The sequence below is a fragment of the Poecilia formosa genome, unplaced genomic scaffold, assembly GCF_000485575.1.
Source record: "Poecilia formosa unplaced genomic scaffold, Poecilia_formosa-5.1.2 Scaffold78, whole genome shotgun sequence".
Classification (NCBI taxonomy): Eukaryota; Metazoa; Chordata; class Actinopteri; order Cyprinodontiformes; family Poeciliidae; genus Poecilia; species Poecilia formosa.
The window spans coordinates 174,311-200,018 of record NW_006800017.1 but is presented as its reverse complement, the minus strand read 5'-3'; the positions used below and the strand labels follow the sequence as shown (position 1 = coordinate 200,018).

The following is a 25,708-nucleotide window of genomic DNA, read 5'->3' as shown; positions in this document are numbered from 1 at the left end:
TCATCAATTTCAGTCTTACAGTGGAGGGGGAAACATTGTGAGAACTGTATTTATTTCATCTTATCAGCAGCCCAAGAGGATGCAGGTGAAGGGTTTCTTTACAGGCACAAAATGCTGTTGTGTGCTTTTATGTTGGCAAATGGAGTCTGAAGGATTGATTTTGAAGAAAATACAAAATGCTTCTTTATCTCTGAGCTGATGTCACTGAACCTCTGTTGTCCACACTCATTTTGGTTATTATTATTCTTTTTTTGTAATGAATAGCTTTTCTATTATTTCTATCATAAACCACATGAATCACTGTTGATTCATGTGTAATGTGTTTTCTCCGTTCTCACCCCTTTGCTAAATGGGATACCATTGCTTCTCTTGGACAGCATGACAAACACAATTTGTATTTCTACTAGCAACTTCTCTTAGTGTCTAGAAAATCCAAATAACTTCTCTCAATATTCCAACAGCCAGCCTCTATGCAGTTTGGAGGTGTGTGCGCTTCTACTCTGCTGAAAACTTTACTTGATAAACAGCACAGCATGCTGACTTTTTAATTTCAGTTTCTTGGTGAGACTTATTCTGTTGCAGTCAGAGGAGTGGCAGAAGAGCCAAATGCACACAGCGGTGCTAAAAGTTGCACAGAAATCAAGCGGCATAGAATCCCACGAGCCCAGTGTGGGCATGATGATGCATCACGATGTGACCATTAGAGGATAGCGCCAAAACTCTGCTTAGTCCTCCAATTTTATAGCTGATCTTTAACATCATGTTGCTGTCTTAGTCCATCTGAAAGGTGCCTAAGCAGTTCCTAGTAGCTTTCACAGGCTTTCTTAGTCCAACAAACTGTCTTCTATTGTCATGACTGCAGTGATATCCAATCAATCTACATATTTCCTAGGCATTCATGAAAGCATTTCCTGTATTTTCCACTTGCAGTTCAGAGAGTGGAGTGGTCAGCTGAGAGAAGAAGGACTGGCACTTGGTGTAACCCAGTTCTCATGGCTCCATGTTCACATCTTGGTCCAGAGAGAATATTAATAACTGACATCATTGAGGCGCAGTTCTGACTTGTCAGCAAGATTTTTTAAATATACTAGAATAAAAATATAAGTCAACAACAAACAGCAGCTTCTCGAGTGCCACGGTGTGCATTTAGCAAACTTGCTTTGAACACGAAAAGAGTATTTCAGCTCCAAGTTGCTGATTTTATGTTGATGAATATTTGACCAACAAACCGAGGTCTTGCCCATTCTTTTGCTAAACACAAATTCTCATTCATTATTTGCCGCTGAGATTTGCATGGTTCAGGCACAATTGCAGGAAGGGGCTGTGCAGACAGGAAGTTGAAGGGCAGAAAGAGCATTCTTACTGGATTCTGGGGGTACGCAGGTGTGGTTCGTTCAGACGCTCTGCAGGCTCCTGTAAGCCTGAAGCCGTCTTTTTTTTTTTTTTTTTTTTTCTCTAAACAGTAATTTCTCAACAGAGTTCTCTCTGATTGGGTGGGGTTAGACATGTAATTTGCTATAAAAAATATATTCTGGAATAGAATTCAACTTATTTTCTTCATTCCTCTAAATCAAATGAAAGGTTTCTATTGAAAACACCTTAATCACTAAAGGGCTGAAGTTATCAAACACAAGCTGCCTGAACAGAGCAGAGAGCATTTATTTCTGACTTCCACTGGTTTGCTTGTTCTTAAGCTAATAACCTGGCTCACTTCTTTGACTGAGTGGCTTTATCAGCCTCATCAACATCGCAGCTCTGCCCTCACTTACGGGCCTGAGTCGAGCCCCCCGCCTGCGGGAGTCACAGTGGGACGCAGAGCACCTCAGTAGGAAGTGGCATATTGAATCAGGGGCTTTAATAAGCTGTTGTTAAGTGGCGCTTGAGATCATGAGTCGCCGGAGAGGCAGCCACATAAACACACACTCTCTCTCGTACAGGTGCGGGGAAAGCGGGTGACCCATTTGGCAGCAACTCCCACACAGATGATGTTCAGAAGGTTAATGAGTTCATCCATGTTGGGACATGTGAAGACATAACGACAAAATAGAGCCGAAGATGCTGCTCTAAGAATAAATATCATGGAATGTTAAAGTCTTTGTCATGTCTTTATGCATTTAACAGTTCAGCTTTAAGTTGAAATGTGCTAAAAAAAAAATATATATATATATATATAAGCCTGAATCGACTAATATCCAAACTTTGTTTCAAACTTTTATCCATACAGGGCAGAAAAAACCGAAGTGCTGAGTGATGATCTTCTACAGGTGAGCTGCAGTAAAGATGTGTTTGTGTTAGAAAAGCGTGGCTAACAGCATGAACTGGACTGAAATCAGTAACCTCACATTAAGGACTCGGTGTCCAAGCCGTTTTCACTTAGTGTGTATGAGGCATAGGACAGATGCCAGTGTCAAGATGGAACAAGCCTGTAAAAATTATGGTTTCCAAATTGGTAAAAAAAAAATTCCCTCATACATTTTGAATGTTTTAAGGCCTTTTTAACAAACTGCAGAGAAAGCGCTGGATTAACTGGAGTTTGCAATATTTTCACAGAGCACCAGATAATACAGCACTTTCCCACATTTTGCTGTGCACTGCCAGTTAGCTGGCTGAAAAAAGGGAGGTACTACACTTTAACCTTAATAACATGAAAGGTTACTGCAGCTGTAAGGAAATATAGCTTGAAAATAAAGGAGCCCCACCCTTAGCACTGTTTTAGTTGGAACGTCGCTGACTGCAGCTCCTGACTAAATGTCAAAGTAAAATCATCTAGTTAGGTAATAATCACTTGAAAACTACTAACTTTATTTTATTCTGCATATTTGCTTGTGGTGTGAAGAACAGTGGTTTGCTTTTGAGTCTTTGCACCTTTATTATTTGTTGTGAGATTTATCTCAACAGAGTGAGGAAGTGAGAAATATAAGAAAAGCTCAACTCTCACTCCAGAAGAGTGAGAGTTGACAACTCTACAGTTTTGTTCTTTATAAAGCAACAGTGGGAGTAAAGCAAAGCAATGTTAGCTAGTTTATTAGTCTGTCTGCTGAGAGTGGGGACAGTTTTCCACTGCCCTAATAAGTGATTAATCAATTAATAGCATTTACATTGTGTTGATTTATATTTTTTGAAGGGCAATTTTGTTTACAGATACTTCATAATTCGTTTTATTAATGGGTGTGTGCGTGTTTTTTTTTCATTTCCGTTTTATTCATTATTGTTGTTTGATGTCTTGTTTTATTCTGGAAATTTTAAATATCTCCCATTACTTTGTCAACAATTCTCCTTTACTGCCCTCTAGAGTCAATGATTTTTGTAATTAGAAATACTCCTAATTACTTGTTACTGAGTTTTAAAAAAATAAAAAAAGGATTTATTTTTCAGTCAGCTAGACAGCATTATTTATAATGGAAGTGCTGCAATACTACATGTAGCGAGAGAAATTTCTGGCACACCTAATTTAAATTTTAAACTGTAGTAGTGGCATGACATAAATGTGGAAGAGGATTAGGTTCCACTGGAAAAAAAAATCTGACTTTAATCTCAGAATTCTGACAAAAAGGTCAAAATTCTGAGATTAAAGTCAGAATTCTGAGATTAAAGTCAGATTTTTTTATTTTTTTTCCCAGTGGCCCTAATCCTCTGCCGTACATAAACGTTTAGTGATTACGTCTTAGAAAGTTTTAATACCCAAAGGCAGTTATCATGATGCTGATCTGAAATGTAAACTCCTGATGAATTGCTAAGCTTGCAGAGAGGTGACAGACGTGTGCAGCTGTGAGAACAGCGTTGCGTCCTCGCGCAGACATTAGCACTCAGCTGCTTTCCTGCGTGTGGCCGCCTGTGTGCAGGTGGAGAAGCGTCTGGATCTGGTCAAGCAGGTGACACATAGCACTCACAAGAAACTGACCGCCTGCCTGCAGGGTCAGCAGGGCACTGACACCGAGAAGAGATCTGTCAAGTCACCTTCTGTGAGTGCCCGCCTCTGTGACGGTGATGGAAAGCTGCACGGTGACTGACGATGATGTCTTCGTAACGTTATCTCTCTCTTTCTCTCTCTCTCTGCCGTCAGAAAAAGCTTCCGCTCACAATCTTGGCACAGTGCATGGAGGAGGGAGCGGCGGTGCTGGGGGATGACTCTCTCCTGGGGTAACGCACACAGTCATCTTTAATTACCAATTTATTTTCTTTCCTTCTTTCTTGATTAACGTTTTCTATGTCATTGATCGTGTATTCTCTTGGTTGCCATGCAACAGAAAGATGCTGAAGTTGTGTGGGGACACAGAAGACAAGCTGGCCCAGGAGCTGCTGCAGTTTGAGCTCCAAATAGAAAGAGATGTGGTGGAGCCTCTTTACGTGCTTGCAGAGGTGAAACTAATACAAACGTTCAGCCTCATGCGCTTTATTTCTCGTCCCTTACATCGCAATTACTGGTATTTTCATCTGTAGGTGGATATTCCCAACATCCAGAAGCAGAGAAAACACTTAGCGAAACTTGTTTTGGACATGGACTCAGCGCGAACAAGGTGAAAGACGTTTATGTTTAAATCCCAGGCTGCAATCCGCTCCTGTTAATGTAACACTCATGGTAAAAAATGTGCCGGATAAACGACATATCCAGAGCAGTACTTCTGTTTTGTTTTTTTTTTTTGTTTGTTTTTTTTTCCCACCACAGATATCAGCAGTCATCCAAGTCATCCAGCCATCCAAGCACAATGCAGCCCGGCGCCAAGTCCGAGTCCCTCAGAGAGGAGATGGAGGAAACAGCCAATAGGATGGAGATTTGTAGAGTGAGTCACCAGACGGAGCAAATCATTAATCATGTCCTCCTTGGTGTCTTTTCCTCTCTGATTTATAAATGTTGTGAACACATTAGACATAAGTGGACCACGCTGCCGGGATCTTTAATTCTCCACTTTAATTTTTAGGATCAGCTGTCAGCAGATATGTACAATTTTGTGGCCAAAGAAATAGACTATGCAAACTTCTTCCAGACAGTAAGTAAATCACATTTTTAAGCTACTGATTTTTTTTCCTTTTACTCAAAGTCACACACAGAAGCAAGTGTGTCTTTTAATGAGATTATTAGAATGTTTATCCACCACAATCTATTGCACAATTTATCTCATTAAAGCTATAATGTATTCCGCTGGGATTTCAGAGGGACTAAAACAAAGTCATGCATTATTATGAAGTTGAAGAAAAAAGAAGTTCCTCAATTATGTGTATTGCATATGTTTTACATGCAGGCCAAAAAAGGTTTAATTTAAATCTGATCTACTTTCTTTTGGTCTTTCAAATAAAATCCCAGTAAAATATATAAAAAGTTGTTGTTTTGCATGAGAAAATGTAAAAAAAAAAGAAAGTTCAAGCGTAAGAATACTTTTTTCAGCACTGCATATGCATTTCTGCGTGTTGTGATTGCCTTTTCCCTTTCACCCCTCTCTAGCTAATAGAAACACAGGCAGAGTATCACAGGAAGTCATTAGAAATACTTCACAGTGTCCTGCCCCAGATTAAAGCTCACCAAGGTGAGTCATCCACAGAGCGCGGAGGTGTCTGAGCAGAGCTCCGTTCTGTTTCTGCACCTGAAGCTATATAACGGCAGCTTTATAAAAAGAGAACTTAATTTCTCCAAGATGTCAAATGACTCCATAATTTAGCAATAATTATATACTGTAATAATTAAAGCACACTGGCTTAAACACAATGCAAGACTGGATTCATTTGCATATACAGTTCACATTTTTAGATTTTGTCTCCTGGAAAATGTTCTTTGTGAACAACTTACGTCGTCTCGCATCTGTGTTTTCGCTTTGCGTGTTGCAGAGGCGTGGGTGGAGAAGCCATCATTTGGCAAGTCTCTGGAGGAGCACCTGAATATTAGTGGGAGAGAGATTGCATTTCCCATTGAGGCCTGCGTCACCATGCTGTTAGAATGTGGCATGCAAGAGGAGGTACAGCACAAGCACGCCCTCACACTCATGCAAAACTTACACCTTGTGGGTGTGAATTTAGTTGTGTTTTGTTTGCTGCATTCAAAATGAGCCCAAATGCATACAGCTGTAGGATTGCACTTAAAGGGTTTAAAATATGTATTTATTCATGTCGTGTTAATGCAATTTCCATGGTGCGTCGTCTGCAGGGCCTCTTCAGAGTGGCTCCATCTGCCTCCAAGCTGAAGAAGCTGAAAGCTTCGCTGGACTGCGGAGTTCTTGACGTCCAGGAGTATTCCTCTGACCCGCACGCCATCGCAGGTGAACGTCACCCACACACATATTCAAAGTCCTTTGGAATGAAATACAAAGATTTTCATGCGGGAAAAGATTTGTTCTTCAGTTTAGTTCCTCGTGGGTTTTGGACATAAGGTGCTGAGAAAGAAAATCGTTTGTAGCCAAACTTTAACTACCACAAATCTAAAGGTGCTTTTTTTGAAGCTTCCTAAATTTGACACAAAAAAAAAAAAGTGCATGTTCAACCCCCTTTACTCTGATTCCCGCTAAATAAATAAAGTCAGTTGCCTTCAGGAATCTTTCCATGTTATGTGAAGGCCTCAGAAATGTATTTGGGGAACATTAGCAAGCACACCATAGTAAATACCAACAAACACACGAGCCAGATCAGGGAAGAGTTGTAGAGAACTTTAAACGCATCAGAAAAAACTTTGACCATCTTGCTCAATTCAACAACTAAACATAACAACAGCATGACTCAACTGCAGACCTGCCTACTCATGGTCATTCACAGAGTTCAGTCACTTCTTCCAGGCTATGCACTGCTCTGTGCTGAAATAATCATTAAACCTCAATAAAATATACTGGAATGGTTGTGAAGTGAGATAAAAGGAAATATTAAAGTAGTATTAGAACTTTTTCGAAGCGCTATAAGAGGGTTGACAGAAGCTGTATAAAGACTCGCCATAATCCCGACCAGATAACGCTGTCTTTTAAACGTATGAACACATGAAAGCTGTGTTGAACGAGCTGAATCTGGCAGCTGTACTAACTACAAGGGCCCGCTGGAGGGGAGGGAATATGGGGCATGGCCTCACAAGCTCTTGAAAGAAAGAGAAAAAAAAAAAGAAAACATCCCTCCACCCTCTGAGAGAGCTGACCAATTTTTTTTCCCTCCTCTTTTTCATTTTTTACGTCCGCAGGGGCCCTGAAATCATACCTCCGTGAACTCCCAGAGCCACTAATGACCACTGAACTTTATGATGAATGGATTCAGGCCTCCAAGTGAGTTGATTTTCTCTCGTTAAAAAACATTTCTTGGATTATGCCATTGGCTATGATGACTAGAAAGTAGTCCAAAGTCTTCATAAAGAATGATGACATTTAATAAAATGTGAAACCAAAAAATAAAAAAAATAAAAAAATGTTAGAATTTTATTTTTGTCGCTAATATTTCCACAGCATTCAAGATATGGACAAGAGACTACAAGCCTTAATGGCAGTATGTGAAAAACTCCCCACAGACAACCTAAACAATTTCAGGTGAGCTGTTTTGTCTTTTTTTAGCAGATTGAATGGTTTTGTTATGCCGTTCATAATACGAGTGAGTGTGTATAAATCTTCCCTAAAATTTTTTCTGACTTTCTAAATGTATTCCCTTCTTAAAAGTTAAAGCAAGTTTAAAAGGAGATAGTATAGTCAGTCTTTTTCAGTATTGACAACCTGAAGACATGAACTGCTGTATTTTTTCCAACATGTAATTATAAATATTGTAAGGTGTCTTACCAATAACATGACTGAAATGATGTTTTGTTTTGTTTTTTTTTTTACAAATGAGAAAAACAACAACAAAAAAAAACAGATTCCTTAAGAATTGAAAAAATATGTCACCTTGACTTTGGACTTTTCTGTCCAATCCTGCAGATATCTTATAAAATTTTTAGCCAAGCTGAGTGAATATCAGGACTCGAACAAAATGACTCCTGGTAACATGGCCATTGTCCTCGGACCTAACTTGCTGTGGACTCAAACAGAACCGTATGTATTCCTGCTGCATTATTGATTTACCAAATGTTGGGTCTGATTTGCGTGTAAACAAGACGCTATGTTTCTTCTTTCTAGGAACATGACGGAGATGATGACCACTGTTTCTCTGCAGATTGTTGGCATCATTGAGCCGATTATTCAGCATGCCGACTGGTTCTTCCCTGGAGGTCAGAATTACATTAATACATAGAGGAGGGACCATTAGAATGAGGCTAGGAAACATAGTTTGTAGCTATGCAACTATACTGGGTTATCAAATCACCTTGGTGAAGATACTTCCTTATTTTGTTGCCCTCTTTGCTTCTGTGTATTAGATCAGTATTTCTAGATCAGACACATCTGCAGAAACTCTTATTTAGACAATTCACAGTGCAAATCCATTTTTTTCTTTATGTTTGCAGCATATTACTGTACATTCATTTCAATTCTGTATTTATAATACAAAAAGTCATCTATATCTTCTGTAGCTTTGATAAATAAAAGTCTATGTATGGGTGTATTGGCCTCATCTAGATATGAAAGAGAAATGATACATGATATGAATCAAAAAGTTGTTTAATAAATATATTCTGCCTTTACTGATAACTCCAAGTACAATCAGATACAGCCTATTGCTTTCAGAAGTCAACAAATTAGTAAATAGGGCCTCTGTGCAGTTTAATCTGAGTATAAATACTTCTGTTATGCGAAGGCCTAAGAAGTTTCTTGCAGAACCTTCTGGCCAATACTGAACATCTTGAAGACAAAGGAACAAATGGAAACCATGACATGGCTACTTACCTAAACTAACAAGCCTGGCAAGGAGAAAATTGTTGAGAAAAAGCCAAAAGACTGATGTGGCAGAATGTGTTAATTGGACATCTATTAGTCACGCAGTCTATAAATCAGGAAGAGTGGCTTGAAAAAAATCCATTGTTGACTGAAATACTGACTGAAACGACCTCCATAAGGACAACAAGCCTAAAGATACTGGTTGGTACAGGTGTGTTACAGTGACCCAGTCAAAGGCCACATCAAAATCCAAAATCCTGTTTTGCAGGAATAAGGTGTGTTCAAACCTGACAGAGACATAACTCAAAAGACTTGCAGCTGTAACTGCAAAAAGTGGATTTTAAGTATCAACTCAGCCGCGCCTGAATACATCCAGCTTTTTAGATCTCTTTTGGTTAAAACAATTTGAACGTCACAGATCCCTTTTCCTTCTGCTTTACGATCACTTTGTGTTAGTCCACGACATAAAATCTCAAGAGAATGTGTTTGGATTGAAATCCTTTCAGATGGCCCTGTGTTGCAGTTTGCTGATGTGTCTGTGTGTGTGTGTGTGTGTGTGTGCGCCTCCGCCCGCAGAGATCGAGTTCAATCTGACAGGCTGCTACGGGAGCCCGATTCACACCAACCACAACTCCAACTACAGCTCCATGCCCTCTCCGGACATGGACCAGTCGGAACGCAAGCAGCAGCAGCAGCACGACCAGAGCCGACGCCCACTGAGTGTCGCCACTGACAACATGATGCTGGAGTTTTACAAGAAAGACGGGTATGATGGCAAGTGCTGCTTTTCTCCCGCCCGTCTTGCTCGCTCTCGCTCTCTCTCTTTCTCCCTTTCTTCTTATCCTCGTCTCGTCTCGCTCTCTCTCTTTCTCCCTTTCTTCTTATCCTCGTCTCGTCTCATGCATCTGAGATTGAATAGATGTGCCTAAGTGGGGAAACGTTCAGAAAACATTAAGAAAATCTACATTTTGTGCCTCATGTCTTTGAAACCTCCACACGTGACAAGACAGATGAGCATCCTAGTATCTGCCCACTTATCATTCTCCTACATAGAAATACACCCCCATGTTCTCAGGATTCATCAACAACGGGGGTCTGAATTGCCTTAGTATCATCGTCTCTATAGCAACAAGCTGCTGATAGAGGGCTGCAAGTGTTTTTTTTGTTTTTTTTTCTTTTTGTTTTTTTTTCAGGGAAATATTTTTCTTGACTTATCTTCATGTCCTCCCACACCAAGCTCCACCCTCACAGTCTGGCTAGTGCGTCACCTGGCCTGACTCATTCACTCTGCCAGTGCAAAGAGAAAAATGATGATGAGAAATAAGAAACCAAGTTAGTAAAGCAGTAACAGATACAGGTTACTGAAAGGCAGCTAGGATTCGTTTTCAGTTCATTTCAAGTCATGAATATGTATGGAAATGAACTGGATTCTCCACAGGAGTCAGTTGTTGTCGTGAACCTCCTCTCGCCTCCCGAACTTCCCTTCTCCCTGACCACCGCCAGAGTGTCTCGTCTTCTACTCTTGTACTGTGAACCGTATCTGCATCACTTATGACCTCATATCCCTTTTGCCTCTTATCTCCCCTACTAACGCAGCATTAGGAAGATACAAAGGTACCGTATCATTCCGTTGTTCCCACTTCTTTCCCTCCCTCCCTGTCCCAGCTAAATTCATCTTAATGTTGCCACCGACGTGCGTGACTCTCGCGTTTCTCACCAGCATGGGCGTCAGAGTGATGGATACCTCCTGGGTGTCTCGCAAGGGTTCCTCCACGCTGACGCGCAAGACTTCTTCCACCCCTCCTGGCATGCAAGGACCCGGCTCCCCCGCTGACACGCTCATCCCCGAGCAACCCGGCGAGCTCGCCACCTCGCCCTCCGCCACGCCGCCGCTTGGAGAAAGGGTTTGGTAAGTCGCCGCAGGGACGCTGTCTCCTTGTTGCTCACGTATTCGCAGCAGGTCATTCTTACTTTCACCACCATCATCACCACCATAAGCATTCTCAGACGGGAGGATGTGTCACCCATTTTCTTCATTAATTTGCAACGTCTCCACGATGTCTCAGTCTAATTCCGTTCTGTTTCTCTCTCTCTGCATTGTTAAGTTCTCACTTCACTTCTTTGTCATGTATTCGTGACTGTGTAACTTTTTCCTTTCTTTTTTTTTGTCCAAATTCTGTGGTGAATTTGGATCTACGTTTATGGCGCTGAGCTTCAATGTTTTTTTGGTCCTCGCAAGCATGCTAAAATATCCTGTCTGTCAGTAATGCTTTGGCTTTTTAGCTTGCAGTTCATTTATTTCTTTTTTTTTTCTGTTTCGACACACTGATTTCAACATTTCTGGGCTTTCATTATCACCTTCAAGCACATGAATAATCAACCCTCAGTCATTTTTTCGGCCCATGTGGCAGACGAGATAATTTGGCTTCTGGTTTGGCTTGCTTTTATCCTCATTTCCCGCGGCTCTTTCAGCCATTGAAAGGGTTTTGTGTCTGTTTCACACTGCCCTGGGCTGACTGCAGGACCCGGGATGCAAACAAGTCATATATTGCGAATTCCGGTTTCCATTTCCAGCAGTGAGGAGATCCGCTTGATAATATTGTGAGCTGCGGATGAACGCTTTGGCTCCCAGAGAAAGATCCTCAGAGCTCTCTGCAGTGTGCAGACACAAGGTGATCACAGAGGAAGTGTTACACGCTGTATTCTTTTCCTTTGCCAATAAAACACTCTTTTTTCTGCTTTTTCTTTGTGCTTGTCTTTGTATTTGCACTTTGAACTGGGCTGGCTGTGTCTGAAGGCTGGTGCCATAACCTTTGCCTAAAATGCTTTTTTTTTTTTTTTTTACACCGTGTTTGAGCAACAGACTAACTAACACCGAATCATGGCAGCAACTTTATTATTCTTTATTTCTCCACTGCGATTCCCTGTTCAACCTCTAGAGCTGTTTTATTTGTACTGTCTATTCTCTTAATGTCTACAGCTCAGAGAACGTGTCGCTCAATCGGCCAGACACCTCTTTTGCCCACCCAACCCCTGGGGAGGACCGGCCGCCCCCTCCTTACCCTTCCTCCTCGTGCCACTCCGTCCCCCACCACTTTTATCCCAAACCCCCACCTTGCGCTCGTCCTGTGGCACCAGGTCCCGAGTCCCAGCCCCCTGGCTCGCCACCACCCCCAGTGCGCTGGTCTGGCTTCACTCCTCCCGCCCCGCCCCCTTCCTCCTCTTCTTCCTCCTCCTCCTCGTCACTCGACATCAATTCAAACCCCAAACCTAGCTGCCTGCACTTCCCCAAGCACAGCCCGCCAGGTGACTTGTCACAAGCCCCTCCGCTCGACACTAACGCTTCTCCGCTCTATGTCAAAACCCCCCTGCTACTAACCCGCCATGACCAAAGTCACAGCAACCCCCCTAGCCTCCCTTCGTCCGCTCCCCCACCCCCGCCGTGGGCTGCCTGTCCATGTGTCCGAGAGAGAGGACCCCCCAGGCTGACTAGGTAAATACAACACTCCTGTGGCCACTGTGGGTGCATCACAGAGCGCCAGCTGTTTTTCTCTTCTAGCTCGCTGGCTCAGATTTTGCTTTTTGCTTTTTCACCCCTCCCCTTTCAGTTGACTTCTGGTTCTTTGACGCTCAGGTTGTCTGGAAAAGTGTTTTGAAGTGGGATGTCTCTCCAACCAGAACTGTTCAAATGATATTTGGTTGTTTTAATGTTTACGTTTACAGTGTTTTTTTTGTTTGTTTGTTTGTTTTTTAACCAGCTCATTCAAAGCATTTTTTTAAGTATTGTTAAACCTTTTAACTGAGCTTTAGATGCCTGATCAAAAGTCTATTTGAGCAAAGCTCCTAATTTTGTAGTCTAATGTTGACTTTGGCCTTTTTCCTAACTCGTTGTTTTGCTGGTTTTACTTACACAAAGAAAGGAGAATGTGAGTCAACCAGACAAAACTTTGTCATCCCAGTCACACCCCTGCTTGTGACACACAACTCCTCGGTAAAACTCGAATAACAAAAATCTCACCAATGTCCGAGCGAGGTGGAGATCTGCTGCGGTTAGAAATTTAGCTGAAACACAAACTGAACACACAGAAAAAAGCCTAATTGAATTTTTATCAGGGGGATTCCAAAGCCAGTTCTTCAGCACAATTTCTCCTAGGAAATTGAAAATTTCACAGATTATTATTATTATTATTATTATTATTATTATTATTATTATTATTTATCTGTTTGTTTTTACTGGTGATACTAAGTTGTTTAAGAACTGCAGTTTGCCTCTACAAAGAGGCGACATTAAAACCAATGCTCTCCAGGCCAACAACTTAAAAACTCAAGAGCTTTAAAGTTATTTGAAATAAATGTGCACATGAATAATTAGCCCTCAGTCGTTTTTTTAAGCATTAAATTACTTAAACTAGTTTTGTTATTTATTCTAATATGGTAATCTGAAAACTGTTTTAAATGCTACAATACGTCTTGAGAGCAACTGATGTTTCAATGGTTTTACTAGGACTTTTTCATGAATATGTGACTCCACTTCTGTAAGCGCATGTCTTGTTCCTGCTAAAATTATTCACAGGTTGAAGTTTGCTGTAGTGATAACATAACATTTATTCTTTATGTTGATATGACTTGTTGATATTTTTGCCTCATAATGCTTCAAGTTAATTGTCTGCTTAAAAAAACATTGAGATAGGTCATTTTTCAGCTTTTTAAATGTAGTGGTTTGCTTTAAACATAAAGTTTGATGACTATCATTTTAGCTTTTCTCTGCACAGCTCATTGTTTTAATATGGACATCTGTCTGACTGAAGAGTACAGCACACAGAACAGGTGAAAGCATCAGGGTGGCATAAAATAAACCCACTACAGGTATCGACTGCACCATTATTTCATTTGTTTTGACACTAGATGCAGATGTTACAGACTTAAGATATTTCATAACTTCCCTGATCAACTTTAATCCGTTTGTTAGTATGTATCCTAATCTGTGTGTTAAATCTGCAACACACTGCAGAAAAACCTGAAACATTAATGAGACAAAACATTGAGATGCCATTGATTTCTAGCCTGAAATAAAACTACAATCAAGCCAAATGTAATAATAATAAAATTATTTGAATTTGATGCTGCATTGACCCTTCCATCTACAATTTTAAGAAACAGTCTCGAATGAAGGCTGCAAATTTGCATTTAACCTCCAATCACTGAGGGAGTTCATGAGACTTTTTTAACCATTAATTGTTCTTTTAATTTGTGCTTTAAGTAGGCCATTCTTGGCCCTCTGAATGTCTCTGTGTTGTAGGTTCAACACAAAGTATATGTCTCCTACTGTCCGCTTTTATTTTTTGCTTTCATTAGTCAATAGGACCGCAAACCTCCACTTACTTACAGTCAGCACACTTTTGAAAAAAAAAAATTAAATCTAAATGTAGAGTAATAATAATACATCTAACCAGATGTATTATTTTTTAAGAGTAATAATAATACATCTAACCAAGAAAATAAATAAAATAATTAAATCTCAAAAAGTCAAGAAATTTGTATTTATGTCGTTTTTAATAAGTCACATATATCTACAATGATTTGCAGGTCTACAAAAATTGGACCTCTGTTTATTTCAAGAAAGTATTGCATGTCAGTGTATTTAGTAGGTAAAAGTGAAAAGAAAAATCAGCTTCCTCTGCTTTTTCATGTCATACATAGTGTAGATATTTGGAAAATGTTGCAGCTTTGCACGATTATAACAACTATCTTTGAGGCTTTCTTGAACTTCTAACATTATTTACTTTAAGCATGTCCGTAGTCTTATGACTGTCAAGTTTTAACTGTTAGTTGTGTTTTTGTTCTTCATATATTGTGATTTTCAGAACCCATTTTTAATTCTGGTATAATTTATCTGTTACAAGTGATGGTGATGATGGTGGTTATGGGTGTTTTGGTGTTGAGGTGACATAAAGCAGACAGTCCAGTTTCTTTCTATTCTTTTTTTTTTAATGATTTGCTGTTTTCATCCTGGTTCACATGATAATATCTGCCTACTTTTCAGTTCGCTAAAGAGTAAAGAGCTTTCCCCTGTGATTGGGCACAAAGGCATCCAGGTGGCAAGTCCAACAGTGCCCCCTAGCTGCAGCCCTCAGAGCAGCAGTCAGTGCCCCCACTCAACTGAGCACAGCCCTCACGCCCTCCGCAAAGGTTACTACCTCTCTTGCTGTGAGCTCTCACTGGCTCCCAAAACCTAAAAATGTTTTGTATTGATATATTCAAAGTAATCAAAATGCTCTCTGTGATTTTAGGTTCCAAGAAGTTGGCCCCTGTGCCTCCAAAGGTCCCTTACGCCCAGTCTGGAGGGATGTCTGACCAGTCCACAGGTCAGCCATCACCTGTAAGCCTGTCCCCTACACCTCCCAGTACCCCTTCCCCGTACGGACTGACCTGTCCTCCAGGGCAAGTACCGCCGTCCTCCCCTGGGCAGACTCCACTCGGGCCAACCCACTCACTATCATCTCCGCCCTCTCTCTCTGGGACACTCACCAAGTCGCGGCCTGCCCCTAAACCTAGGCAGAGACCAAGCCTGCCTCCTCCTCAGCCGCCCCTAGCGCCCCCGCCCCTGGCTCCAGTCCCTCAGCCTCTGGAGCAGGGCCTCCTGGATGGACTGTCTCCTGGAGAGAGCATGTCTACAGGTAAACACCAGCCTCTGGAAACCACTTCCCCACCGCCACCACAGGTGGGGCTGCAGCGGCCCGCTCTCAGACTCGCTGTGGCTCTGTCGAATGGAGACAGTGGACGAGTGTAGGACCCTTTAGGACTGTAGACACAGAAGACCCCTTGTCCCTTTAAATGACTCCTCAAACAAAAATCGGAATGAGAAAACAAAGAGGCCTCTTAGACACAGACACCTGAGAATTATGCAATGTGAACGTTAGCATTTTTGCGCCTTAGCGAGCAGATCTCCTAACCTATGTATTCATTGCTTGTGTTATGTGATGATGTTTCTGGGTAACCAGTGGAAACATCAAAACAGCATAGCTCGTCCTGCTTGTATGGAAGTTTGCCATTAGATTCATCATGTGCTCTCTGTTTATCTGTGTTGCCCAGACCCCCACCCCATGCGGCAGAGGTAGGTCAGAGGCTTACACAGTTCGCTCAAGACAAGTGTCTCTCTCCCTGTGAGCAGACATGGAAACATAGCCAGAGAATCCCACATTATATTTACAGTATTATGTTCTGATGATCAGGTGTTTTATTAATATATATCAATCGTTTTTTTTTTTTTTTTTTGTTATATTTATCATTCTCTTGTCCCCCCCTTGCTACTATTGTGTACTTTGCAGCTGTGTGAGGCCAGGGATTCAGTGTGGGCTAAGTGTGAGGGGGACTTTTAGGGTAAGCCAGACCGCCCCTCGCCCCATGCACTCCATCTCACTGCCTGGCATCGTAGTGTGGATGCCTCTGGGGTTTCCTGCAGCCTGCCTCAAACACTTACCCCCAGCTCTCAATCAGATCTTCTATTACCCTCTTAACAGCAATATTGTATTTTTGCACTTTGTTGGTCAACCAGTGGTGCATGGCTCAAGGATTTCCCAGAGTGCACCACACTGAGCTCACATTGCAGTAACCATTGCTTACAAAGGTCCATCCTAAACAGCTCCCTCCCCCCGCTCCCTTCCTGTGCCTTTTTATTTCCGAGTATCGTGCTGGCAGGCATCCCCCTGCCACTTTTTTCCGGGGGTCTTCAGGTAACCCCACCCTACCCGCTCCTGCTCTTCTACTCGGCCGGTTCATTGCTTTTCGTAACCTCTGCTTCCTCTTCCCACGTTCCACCTCATTCCTACACAGGAATAGTCATCAGTCTGTTTGGACGTGTGGCTTCCAGTAAACGGTGCAACACACTAGATTAGCGACAGTTTCTGCAAATACTGTGAGCAGAATTAATGAGATTTCCATTGTTACTTTAAGCCACTTGGTGTCTCAGTGCCATCTTTCTCCACAGAGTTCCACACACACACACATCTTGTTGCCTCTGTGTTTTGGCTGTTGTTGTAGACGTGTGGTGTGTCACCGTGTTGTTGGATATTTTTTTTTTTTTGCTGACAAAAGAAATGTGTTGCTGTTCTTTGAAGTTTCAAAAAGCTGTGACATACTTTACTTTACAATAGTTATCATCCCATGAACCTTTGACACATTTTGTCGCATTCTAGCCGAAAACCTTTCAGATTTATTTTATTGAGATTATGTAAATGAACTACACAAAGCAGAGCATAGGTCTTGTTTAATAATTATTTTGCAAATAAAATTCCAAAAAGTTGCAAAGTAACTCAGTCTCAATCTTAGACAGCAGTAGCTTTTCAGCAGATTCTCAATTGAAAAAAGATCTTTTTAAATAACTGCAGCACACCATTGTTCTTATGTTGTGAATTTGTGCATACGACAGAGTATGTTTTTCTTATTTTTAAATTTTTTAACTGTTGTGTGAACATGGTGGTCCCGCTTGCCTTAGTTAGCTGATGTGATAACTGAATTTCCCCACTGTGGGACGATAAAGGATATTTCTATTCTACTGTCATTTAAGTCAGGCCTAAACTGACTAAAACGTCTCCCCGCTTAATTGAAAACCATGCTTTACTTGTTGAATGTATTCCTATGTATTCCTATGTCTTTATGATAGAGTTTGCTTATTAATATTCCCTTTAAAAAAACTCTGAGGCCTTGATATAACAATTGGGTTTATACTGAGTTACATACAATTCAATAAAATCTTAAAACCTCTGAAAAACAGTTTTATTAATGGTTATCAGATAAATGTGGCAGAGTGCACACACAGGCCGCACTTTTCAGATTGTATGCCTAAGTGACTTTGATAGTCATATACCCTTTCCACTTCGAAACGATGTGCTACTTTGTGGACGTTGCAATACAGTAAAGTTTGTGGTTACAATGTGACAAAATGTGAGAAGGTTTGTGGAGTGTGAATACTTTTGGCACTGTGCAACACTAACTGTTTGCTACGGTTAACGTCAAACTGGAAACATCCCTGTGTAGAATGTGAAGCACGTATAATCTACTGAGTTCTTTAAACCGCTCACTATGAGTTCAAATAAGAAGCATTAATATTACTTCTGCTTTCTTCCATTTTTTTTTTACTTCATTATCATCATCATATGCCTTCCCCTTTCCTCTTTTTGTCACTCACGATTACCATTTTCACTATTTCACTCTTCACACTTACCTTTTCCCCCCCATCATGCTCACCATTAGATATCTTCAATTATGAAATCCCCTCCATCAATGTCAATCTGGACAGCCTCATCGATGAGTTCAGCGGTGCCCCCTGCAGGAGGTCCCTGGCAGTGATAGACTCTCCAGAGGGGGACGCTGTGCCTGAGGAGGAGCCCCAGAGCACCATTCTATGACCTATAACCCCGAGGCATCATTTACCAGCGTCCCAGTGGCTGTACATGCTTTGAACTGTCAACACCAAGGCCTGACGGAAACACAATGACTGGCCTCACCAAATGCCCACCTGAAACCAGAACATGAACCTTTCCTCACATCCTGCTACAGGCTGCAAAGAAAACTAATCTTTCTCAGCTGCTTCTTTTACGTTTATGTGACTACAAACAAAACAAACCAAAAAAAAAACACCAAAATGCCATAGTGGATGAACTGTTGCCTTTAAAGAGAAAAGACTGGGAAATAGATAAGTATTACATAAAGATATTTTTTATCACCGATTTATTTTTTGCTTATTTGCTTTACTTTGTCATTTTGTTTCACGGTGCAATGCTCTACGTTTCGCGATCTTTTGGTAGTTATTTTGTTTTGCCTTATAAGAACATGCAATCAAATTGCAATATGACGTCCGCAGGTTGTGCAAACGAGTGGCTTTCGGGAGACTGGCATGGTTTGGAGCAAATCTCATCCTCAGGTTGAAACACAGACAGAGTGGGAGCGGGGCTCACAGGGTATTCAACTTTGCACACGTCGGAAACACACTGGGCCCTTTAAGGCAGGCTTTCCATGCAGGACGGAACATTTAACTCGGTTTAAATAAAGTCCCTTCATTTTTACTCCACCTGGGAAAAAAATAGGTGTTTACACATGTACAGGTAAAACTCACCTAAACTCACTCTGCATTGTACCAGCACATAATCAGAAGAATGTTATTGTAATTTAAGCTTTTTCTACTTGCACCCGTTGTTCCGTTTGGAAGAAGCACCACGTTGTTTTTGCATGACGAACCGATGTGAGTGATCTGCTTGATCGGATTCAGGGCCTCTGAGTGATTTTGTTTTACTTTCTAAGTGTTGATCTTCAAATTTTGTTTCCCTCGGAGAGTAAATCCTGACCCTCACGCCTGCTAGGATGCTGCAGCTTGACGATGACGGATGAAGGACTACACTGCCTTTATGTTTGTGTGATTCTCTCTCTTAACTTTGTTTCAAGTGCTTCAGGTTCAGTGACCTTTGACCCCTGAGTGTAAATACAAAGACTGTACATAGGTTTATGTATATAAAATTGAGAGGAAAATTATATGTAAAATGCATATCTGGAACATATAATGATATTAATATATGTGCTGATATTTATCGTGTAGAAAATGACATGATTAAAATTTTGATGTTATATTTTGTCCCTGCACACAATGAACAGGTTGTACTGTAGATTCACATTGTTGTTTTTTTTTTCTTCACTTTTACACCGTTTTACTATAGTGCTGCAGCAGACATGGAGAATGTTCCCTCTGCAGCAACTCATCTGAGATCTCCAGTCCTGTTCTAGCTCTTAACGATCGGCTTATGATTCCTCCATCTAAAATGTTCAGGTCTATCTGCATTAAAAAAAAAAAAAAAAAAACATTACTCTTGAAATACCCAAATAATTTTTTAATTTTAATCCAAGACGATTATAAAGTGCCTTACAGAAGTATTACTACATCTTGAACTCTTTCTCTGCAGCAAACTTCACTTTGTTCTATTGACCAAAACATGGCAATGCATAACAATGAGGGGGAAGATGCAGAGACATCATTTTGGGGGTTTATATGCTTCTGTTTCTTTTTTGGGGGGGTTGTTTTTGTTTTTTGTTTTTTTTTTAGAATAGCTCAATCTTAGGCAGATTGGATAGAGAGTCTGTTAACCTCAGTTTTCAAATCTTACCAGTATTTCTTAATTCTAGATCTTACTAACACATGGATATGCTTTGATGTAAATCATTCCGCGTTTTGTTTAGAGTTGGTATGCCACTGAAAGGTGAACATTCACTCCAGTCACCAATCTTTTGTGGCCTCTCACAGGTTCTCTCCCAGTTTTTTTCTCCCATGTTCTCATCAACTCTGACCAGATTCTCTGCCCCGTTGGTAGAAAAGCAACCCCCACTGCATGATGCTGCTTAAACCATCTTTTATAGTGGGGTCTTAATTTTCTGTCACACATAGAATTTTGCATGAAGGGATTTAATGAACTCTGACCCGAACATCTTCTTTCATATACCCTGCATTTCTCTGTTGCTGTGGATCTCTGTTGCTCCTCCAGAGCCCCCATGGGCCTCTAACCTGCTTCTCAATGCTCTCCTTGCCTGCCTTGTCAGTTTTAGCGGAGGGCTATATATTGATAGATTTGCATTTGTGCCATATTAAGTTGTTCACTTAGAATAGCTGAACAACTCTATCCCTGACGTTTCTTTCTGTTCCTTGATTGTCAGGCTGCTGTTTTGTCGTTAATGTTCTATAACAAATCTTTGAGGCCTTCACAGAACAGATAGATTTATACTGAGATTACATCACTCACAGAAGGACTCTTTTTTTTTTTTTTTTTTTTGCTGATTAAGTGACTTTGGAAGGCTGTTTGGTGCACTGGCTTTCACTTAGGTTGGAACTAGAGGAATATGAAATATGAAAAAGGTTCCAAGGGTATTAATGCTACTGCAAGGCACTGGAGAATTTTGAAATTTAGCAGATGGGAGCTGCAGCAGAATCACTTTTCTATGTAATACTAATCATCACAGAGCAGTGATGGTGTTAATTAAAGCACATTTACAGAGTTTACTGGGCCACCTTAGTCCAAAAAAAGAGCTCAAAATTGCCTTTTTCCGAACCTACTTTAAAGAAGCCATTGAGTTCATAGTAAAGCATTTTTTTAAGATGAATCCAAAAATTAAGTTTAGCTTATGTACTCCCAATATGGGATCTATGGTATGCCTCAGTGTGTGTGTGTTCTCAATAGACTGACTATCTCTATGAAGATTCTGGTGATGTTGATTATCTTGATAGTTGTGGTAACTTTATGACAATAATTGCAAGTGCCCTCACTCTTTGTTACTTTTGAACAACAGGAATAATCAATGTGTGTTAGAAGTTTTTATTTCGTGTGCCGGATCCATATGTTCATGCGCAGAGGCAAAACTATCTCTGAATGTGACTGGTGCAGATTTTATTTTAGTGGTAGACTGCTCTACAGGTTAAGTGAGTGTTAGGATTGGATGAAGTTAGTTCAGAACTGTTGGCACGTGTTGTTAACAGAACATGGCAGTATTACTCTAACGCTTTTAAGCATCATAACTGGAACTCACAGCCAAGCTGGAAGCATGCACTTAATTCATTATAGGTGTTATAATTAAGCTACAAACAAAACAAAACAAAACAACAACAAAACATCTGTACTTTCCCAAAAAATGTGAGTCCTTATTTTTGGTTGCTGCTGTAAACTAACTACAGCTATGTTTTTAAGTGCATATTAGTTAGAGCAACTTCTTCCACCTAATGATACACAGTTCTGTTGCTTTTAATGGCTATAGGTCTATTTTTACTTTATCACCAGGTATGTCGCGCCAAAGCAAAGCCAAGTTTATTTGCATATTGTGTGGATTTAAATCAGGAAGGGACAAAAAGAGTCATGCATGCACTTGGAAAATATTTTTAAACAGACCACGTCCTTTCGTTAATCACTGTCGTGTCAAGGGATTGTGAGAGAATGCGAAACGCAATGGACGCTCTCTTGTGGGATTTTGAGCAATACAGAGGAGGAGTGTAGGTTGCCTGTGGATGTACAGCCTCCTTCTGCTTTCACAACTAATGTATAAACTAAATCTGCCGCTTGTCGAGCCCACCATGCCCAACCCTTCATTCTCTGCTTAGCATAATGAGTGGAACACAGTGTGTACTGTGAAGCCTACCTGCAATCCTTATCAGAATGTCAGAAATAAATATATATTAAACTCTACATTTTTAATAACCCCACTTGGTCATTGCTGCTTTATTTCCTTCCATCAACAAACATCAACCCTCTGTGGGTTTTGTTGTGAAGGCATGTCTTTTATATCCTGCTACTAACTTAGGAGCTAGAACATTTTGTTCACTGAGCCTTGTCATTCTGTCTTTGGCCTTATTTTGATACCATCTTCACGCTCTTTCTCTCTTTCTTCTCTCATGTAACGTGATGCATTTTTGGGGGGATTCAGTCTGTTGAAATGGAAGTTAAATAGGGATTATTACTAACATTACTAACATGTGAGAAACAAATTTGTGATTAAGTAGCAGAAGTCTGTTGAGGTGTGTAACCAGCTGAACTGGCCAAGCAGGTCGGATGAAGAACTGCAACAGGAAGATAGTGGGGGAAATAATGGTGATTCATACAGAGGATGAGTCTAACCTCTCCTAAAGCTCAGCCACAAAATGCACAATGAACTGCCAATGCTTGAGTTTGTTAAAAATGGTTCTTTTAGCGACTGATTGTGATCTAACGTTCAATATTTTTGTCTTGATCTGATGCTGTGTATCCTGAAGGACTCTTGTAATCTAATCAGTCAAGCAGTGTCTCTCCTTACAGTAGACAGGTAAAGCTCATCTCCTTCAGGGTACTGTGGGAGCATGAATTATTTCTAACAGATCCTTCAAAGGTGTCTCCCTTTACACTGTCTTTATGAGTAACTGGTTAAAGGATTCTTGCTGGTTCTCATTTCTATAATTCGTAAAGATAAAAACTTCAGTAAGACTCGAAGGTTATCGTTGGATTCATCATTCCCTGCTTTATGATCATAGTTTGCTACAACCACACGCTTCAGTTGATATTATTGTGACTTTAATCCATAGATCAACATAAATTAGTGCCTAATTTTGTGTTTTTTTTTAAATGATCACATGTGAACTTAATGTTCCTATGAGTTCCAAGGATCAGCTGCTTTATCCCTGTCACGTGTTGTCCCAGGAAAACACTCTGAAATCTGTGTTTGTAAAGTGACATAATGTGAAAGAGTACTAGGTGTGTGAATACTTGAGCAATGCAATGTTTCTACCTGGAAAAGTGGGAGGCTGTGGCTTTACAGGTTCGGCCACAAACTCGTGTATTGCTTCTTGGAAACACAGCAGACAGCAACACACCACAGCATTATCCGGGCCTCTTTAGCAACATTCTGAATATCTAAGGATTGTTTGTTGAGTTGGGGTTACAAGGCTGGAAAACAGAGGCTGTTATTCATGATGAGCATGAATTTGATGACTAATTCATCTTGTTGTCAAGGCAAAATTTTAATTTAGACTGTTGCTTAGCAATATACATTATGTGCCAATATAAGTCTTTGTTTTATTAATCACTTTAATCGAGATAAATTAATTAATTTGTCACTACAGAGCTATAGTCCAATATGACTACAACTAAATACTTGAACATACAGTTCATATCTTGATACATTGCTGATCAGTGAAACTCACATGCACAACAACGTTGATTTCCAAGGAAACATTGTCCCTATAGGTTCTTTAATCGTTTCCACTTGGATCTTGTATGTTGTGCATCTTCAGCAGCACTATGCCAACAAAATCCAAGGTAAAGTCGCGGCCACCAATGCCAGAACAGTAAAGGTTGTCAGCAGACAGAGCAAGCATCGCGCCGTGGTGCAGACCCTGCGACTCTCCCTGCGCTGAGGGTGAACCACTGTCATCACAACATCGAGCGCATCCTCCTCTGCCATCGGTCGCCCCTGGGCACTTATGATGAAGATCTGACACGCGTTGTGTTTGTGTCCGTTTAACCTCTCCTGACGGGCTCGTCGAAAGATACTCCCGCAGCAGTGGGCTATCCGGTTAACTCCGCTCAGTAAGCTGCCCCCGGAGGCGCGCCGTGCGCTCCGGAGCTGCGCCGCCGTCGGAGGAAGAGGCACCTCCAGAGTCTGTTCTTCATCTGGATACTTGGTCGCTGAGAGTGCCACCAGCGATTCCTTTTGCCTCTTGATGAACGTCAGATGTCGGCAGATGGGGCAGGCAATTGTGTCCCTGATGACTCCGTCGCTGTTAATGCTGACCAGCGTTTTGACCAAGCAGTCGTGACAGAATACATGTCCGCAGCTTAAAGTCCGCTCAGTGCCCGACAGGATCTCGTAGCATACTGGACACTCCGGTGTGTCGTCTTGGCTGTCCTCTTTGAAAAGTGCCATGTAGAGGTAGTAAATACTGAAAACGGGTTGTCTCACAATAAGAACCCTTAGTGAAGGAGCACCGAGGTGCTCCTAGTTCATTGTTCCTCATTGACTGCGCCGCGGCTTTGGGTGGAGGCCAGATAGTCTTGTAAAACAGGGCCTGTCACCTGTGACAGCAGAAACCTGTCCAATTGGATCCAGTTCAACGTCTTAAGTGGTACATATTTTATGATCCTCAACGCGCGTCTCTCACTGTCAGTGGTGCTTGTTTGGCTATGTTAACTATGTTTGTCCAATAATTTGTTTCATTAGTTTTTCAAGTGTTTAACAAAAAACACTGAAACTTTCAGAAGAACTTCTGACAGGTGAGACAGTTCTTTCGTTGTATTCATTTTCGTATGGAGCATTTTGTTTTCTGGCTGTTATGCACCACCTTGTGGCCACTAAAAATAACTACACCTAACTGTGTTACAGGAAAAAAAAAACTTTACATAAATGTATACCTGCAAAATAAAATGGCCTCCACAACGACCAGATCTCACTCCAGCAGAGAACCTTTGGGATGTGATTGGAGATTCGAATCATGGATGTGCAGTGCAGCTGACAAATGTTCAGCAGCCACCTATGCTACCATGAACAATATGGATCTTTTAAAATCTCTGAGGGATGGTCAGATACCTTGTTTAATCTATTCCATTAAGAATTGAGTCAAGATTTAAAAAAAATGGGGTTCTTAGCAAAGAGTCTTAATTATATTCAGTTCAATTAAAAAAGGAAAAAAAGAAAAAGAAAAAAAAAGAAAAACGATTTTATTGATCTCCAGGGGACAATTACAGGAGGAACGTGGAGCATACTTAGTGATACAAGATAAAAATAAGTAAATAGGAGGAAAGTGCAATATGCAATGTATAAGTCTTATGTAATAAAATAAATTGTGAGTGTATTGTGACCAAATGTTTACATACACTGCAAAAAAGACCTATTTGATTTCACCTATCAAGAAGCTTTTTGTGATTTAGGTCAGTCTGCATTACTAATTTCTTTTCTGTGAATATGACCAGATGAGAAAAATGAATGAGGAAAAGACCTTTTATGAGTGGAAAACAATTGTGCTAACTTCAATTGATTCAAGAAACATACAAGTAACTTTGGAACATACAGTGTGAAACATTGAATACAAATTTGTTTAATTTCTGCATCTTGAAATGTTTCATGTGCAAACATTTTTTTTTTACTCTTACAAAAAAGGACATTCTCTAAATTTGTCCACACTTCAGCCAATGGATGTCCCTGCTGTCTTCCACAGTCCACTAAGCATGCATGTTAGGGTTAGCCCCTTAGGGTAGGAATGTAACGCCACATGTAAACTACTCTAAACTGGTTTAAATGTGAATGCACTGTTTGTTCTGTGTACTTTAATAGCCATGTTTTAGTTTGGTGAGCCAATGACATGGATGGATGGATGGATGGATGGATGGATGGACGGATGGATGGATGGATGGATGGATGGATGGATGGATGGATGGATGGATGGTTTTGAT

The 25,708-nt window shown here is 40.8% G+C and overlaps 2 protein-coding genes across 4 annotated transcripts in view; one reads left to right on the top strand and one right to left on the bottom strand.

The window, feature by feature from the left end:
* The window catches only part of arhgap44a (Rho GTPase activating protein 44a), a 32,385-nt gene extending 10,395 nt beyond the window's left edge, over window positions 1-21,990 (top strand). The window contains exons 2-23 of one of the 3 annotated variants that reach the window (XM_007556288.2): window positions 2,225-2,264; window positions 3,843-3,962; window positions 4,064-4,140; window positions 4,248-4,359; window positions 4,441-4,517; window positions 4,667-4,781; window positions 4,920-4,988; window positions 5,441-5,522; window positions 5,821-5,948; window positions 6,137-6,248; window positions 7,148-7,229; window positions 7,407-7,487; window positions 7,869-7,982; window positions 8,067-8,158; window positions 9,339-9,528; window positions 10,359-10,376; window positions 10,483-10,671; window positions 11,743-12,255; window positions 14,806-14,951; window positions 15,053-15,439; window positions 16,091-16,142; window positions 18,015-18,098. In XM_007556288.2, coding sequence (XP_007556350.2) covers window positions 2,225-2,264; window positions 3,843-3,962; window positions 4,064-4,140; window positions 4,248-4,359; window positions 4,441-4,517; window positions 4,667-4,781; window positions 4,920-4,988; window positions 5,441-5,522; window positions 5,821-5,948; window positions 6,137-6,248; window positions 7,148-7,229; window positions 7,407-7,487; window positions 7,869-7,982; window positions 8,067-8,158; window positions 9,339-9,528; window positions 10,359-10,376; window positions 10,483-10,671; window positions 11,743-12,255; window positions 14,806-14,951; window positions 15,053-15,439; window positions 16,091-16,098 — 2,752 coding nt within the window. In that variant the 3' untranslated portion in view covers window positions 16,099-16,142; window positions 18,015-18,098. Of the gene's footprint in view, window positions 1-2,224; window positions 2,265-3,842; window positions 3,963-4,063; window positions 4,141-4,247; window positions 4,360-4,440; window positions 4,518-4,666; window positions 4,782-4,919; window positions 4,989-5,440; window positions 5,523-5,820; window positions 5,949-6,136; window positions 6,249-7,147; window positions 7,230-7,406; window positions 7,488-7,868; window positions 7,983-8,066; window positions 8,159-9,338; window positions 9,529-10,358; window positions 10,377-10,482; window positions 10,672-11,742; window positions 12,256-14,805; window positions 14,952-15,052; window positions 15,440-16,090; window positions 16,143-18,014 lie in introns of all 3 variants that reach the window. The other 2 variants (XM_016673520.1, XM_007556286.2) reach the window with 2 other exon arrangements.
* Window positions 21,991-23,259: 1,269 nt separating this feature from the next.
* On the bottom strand, window positions 23,260-25,665 carry LOC103141013 (RING finger protein 222). The gene has a single exon (XM_016673523.1). It carries the CDS (start codon window positions 24,183-24,185, stop codon window positions 23,559-23,561), a length of 627 nt encoding a protein of 208 aa, XP_016529009.1. The 5' UTR covers window positions 24,186-25,665; the 3' UTR covers window positions 23,260-23,558.
* Window positions 25,666-25,708: the final 43 nt, after the last annotated feature.

Coding starts and splice junctions, on each gene's coding strand:
- LOC103141013 (XM_016673523.1), bottom strand. CDS start 24,185: ATGGCACTTTTCAAAGAGGACAGCCAAGACGACACACCGGAGTGTCCA.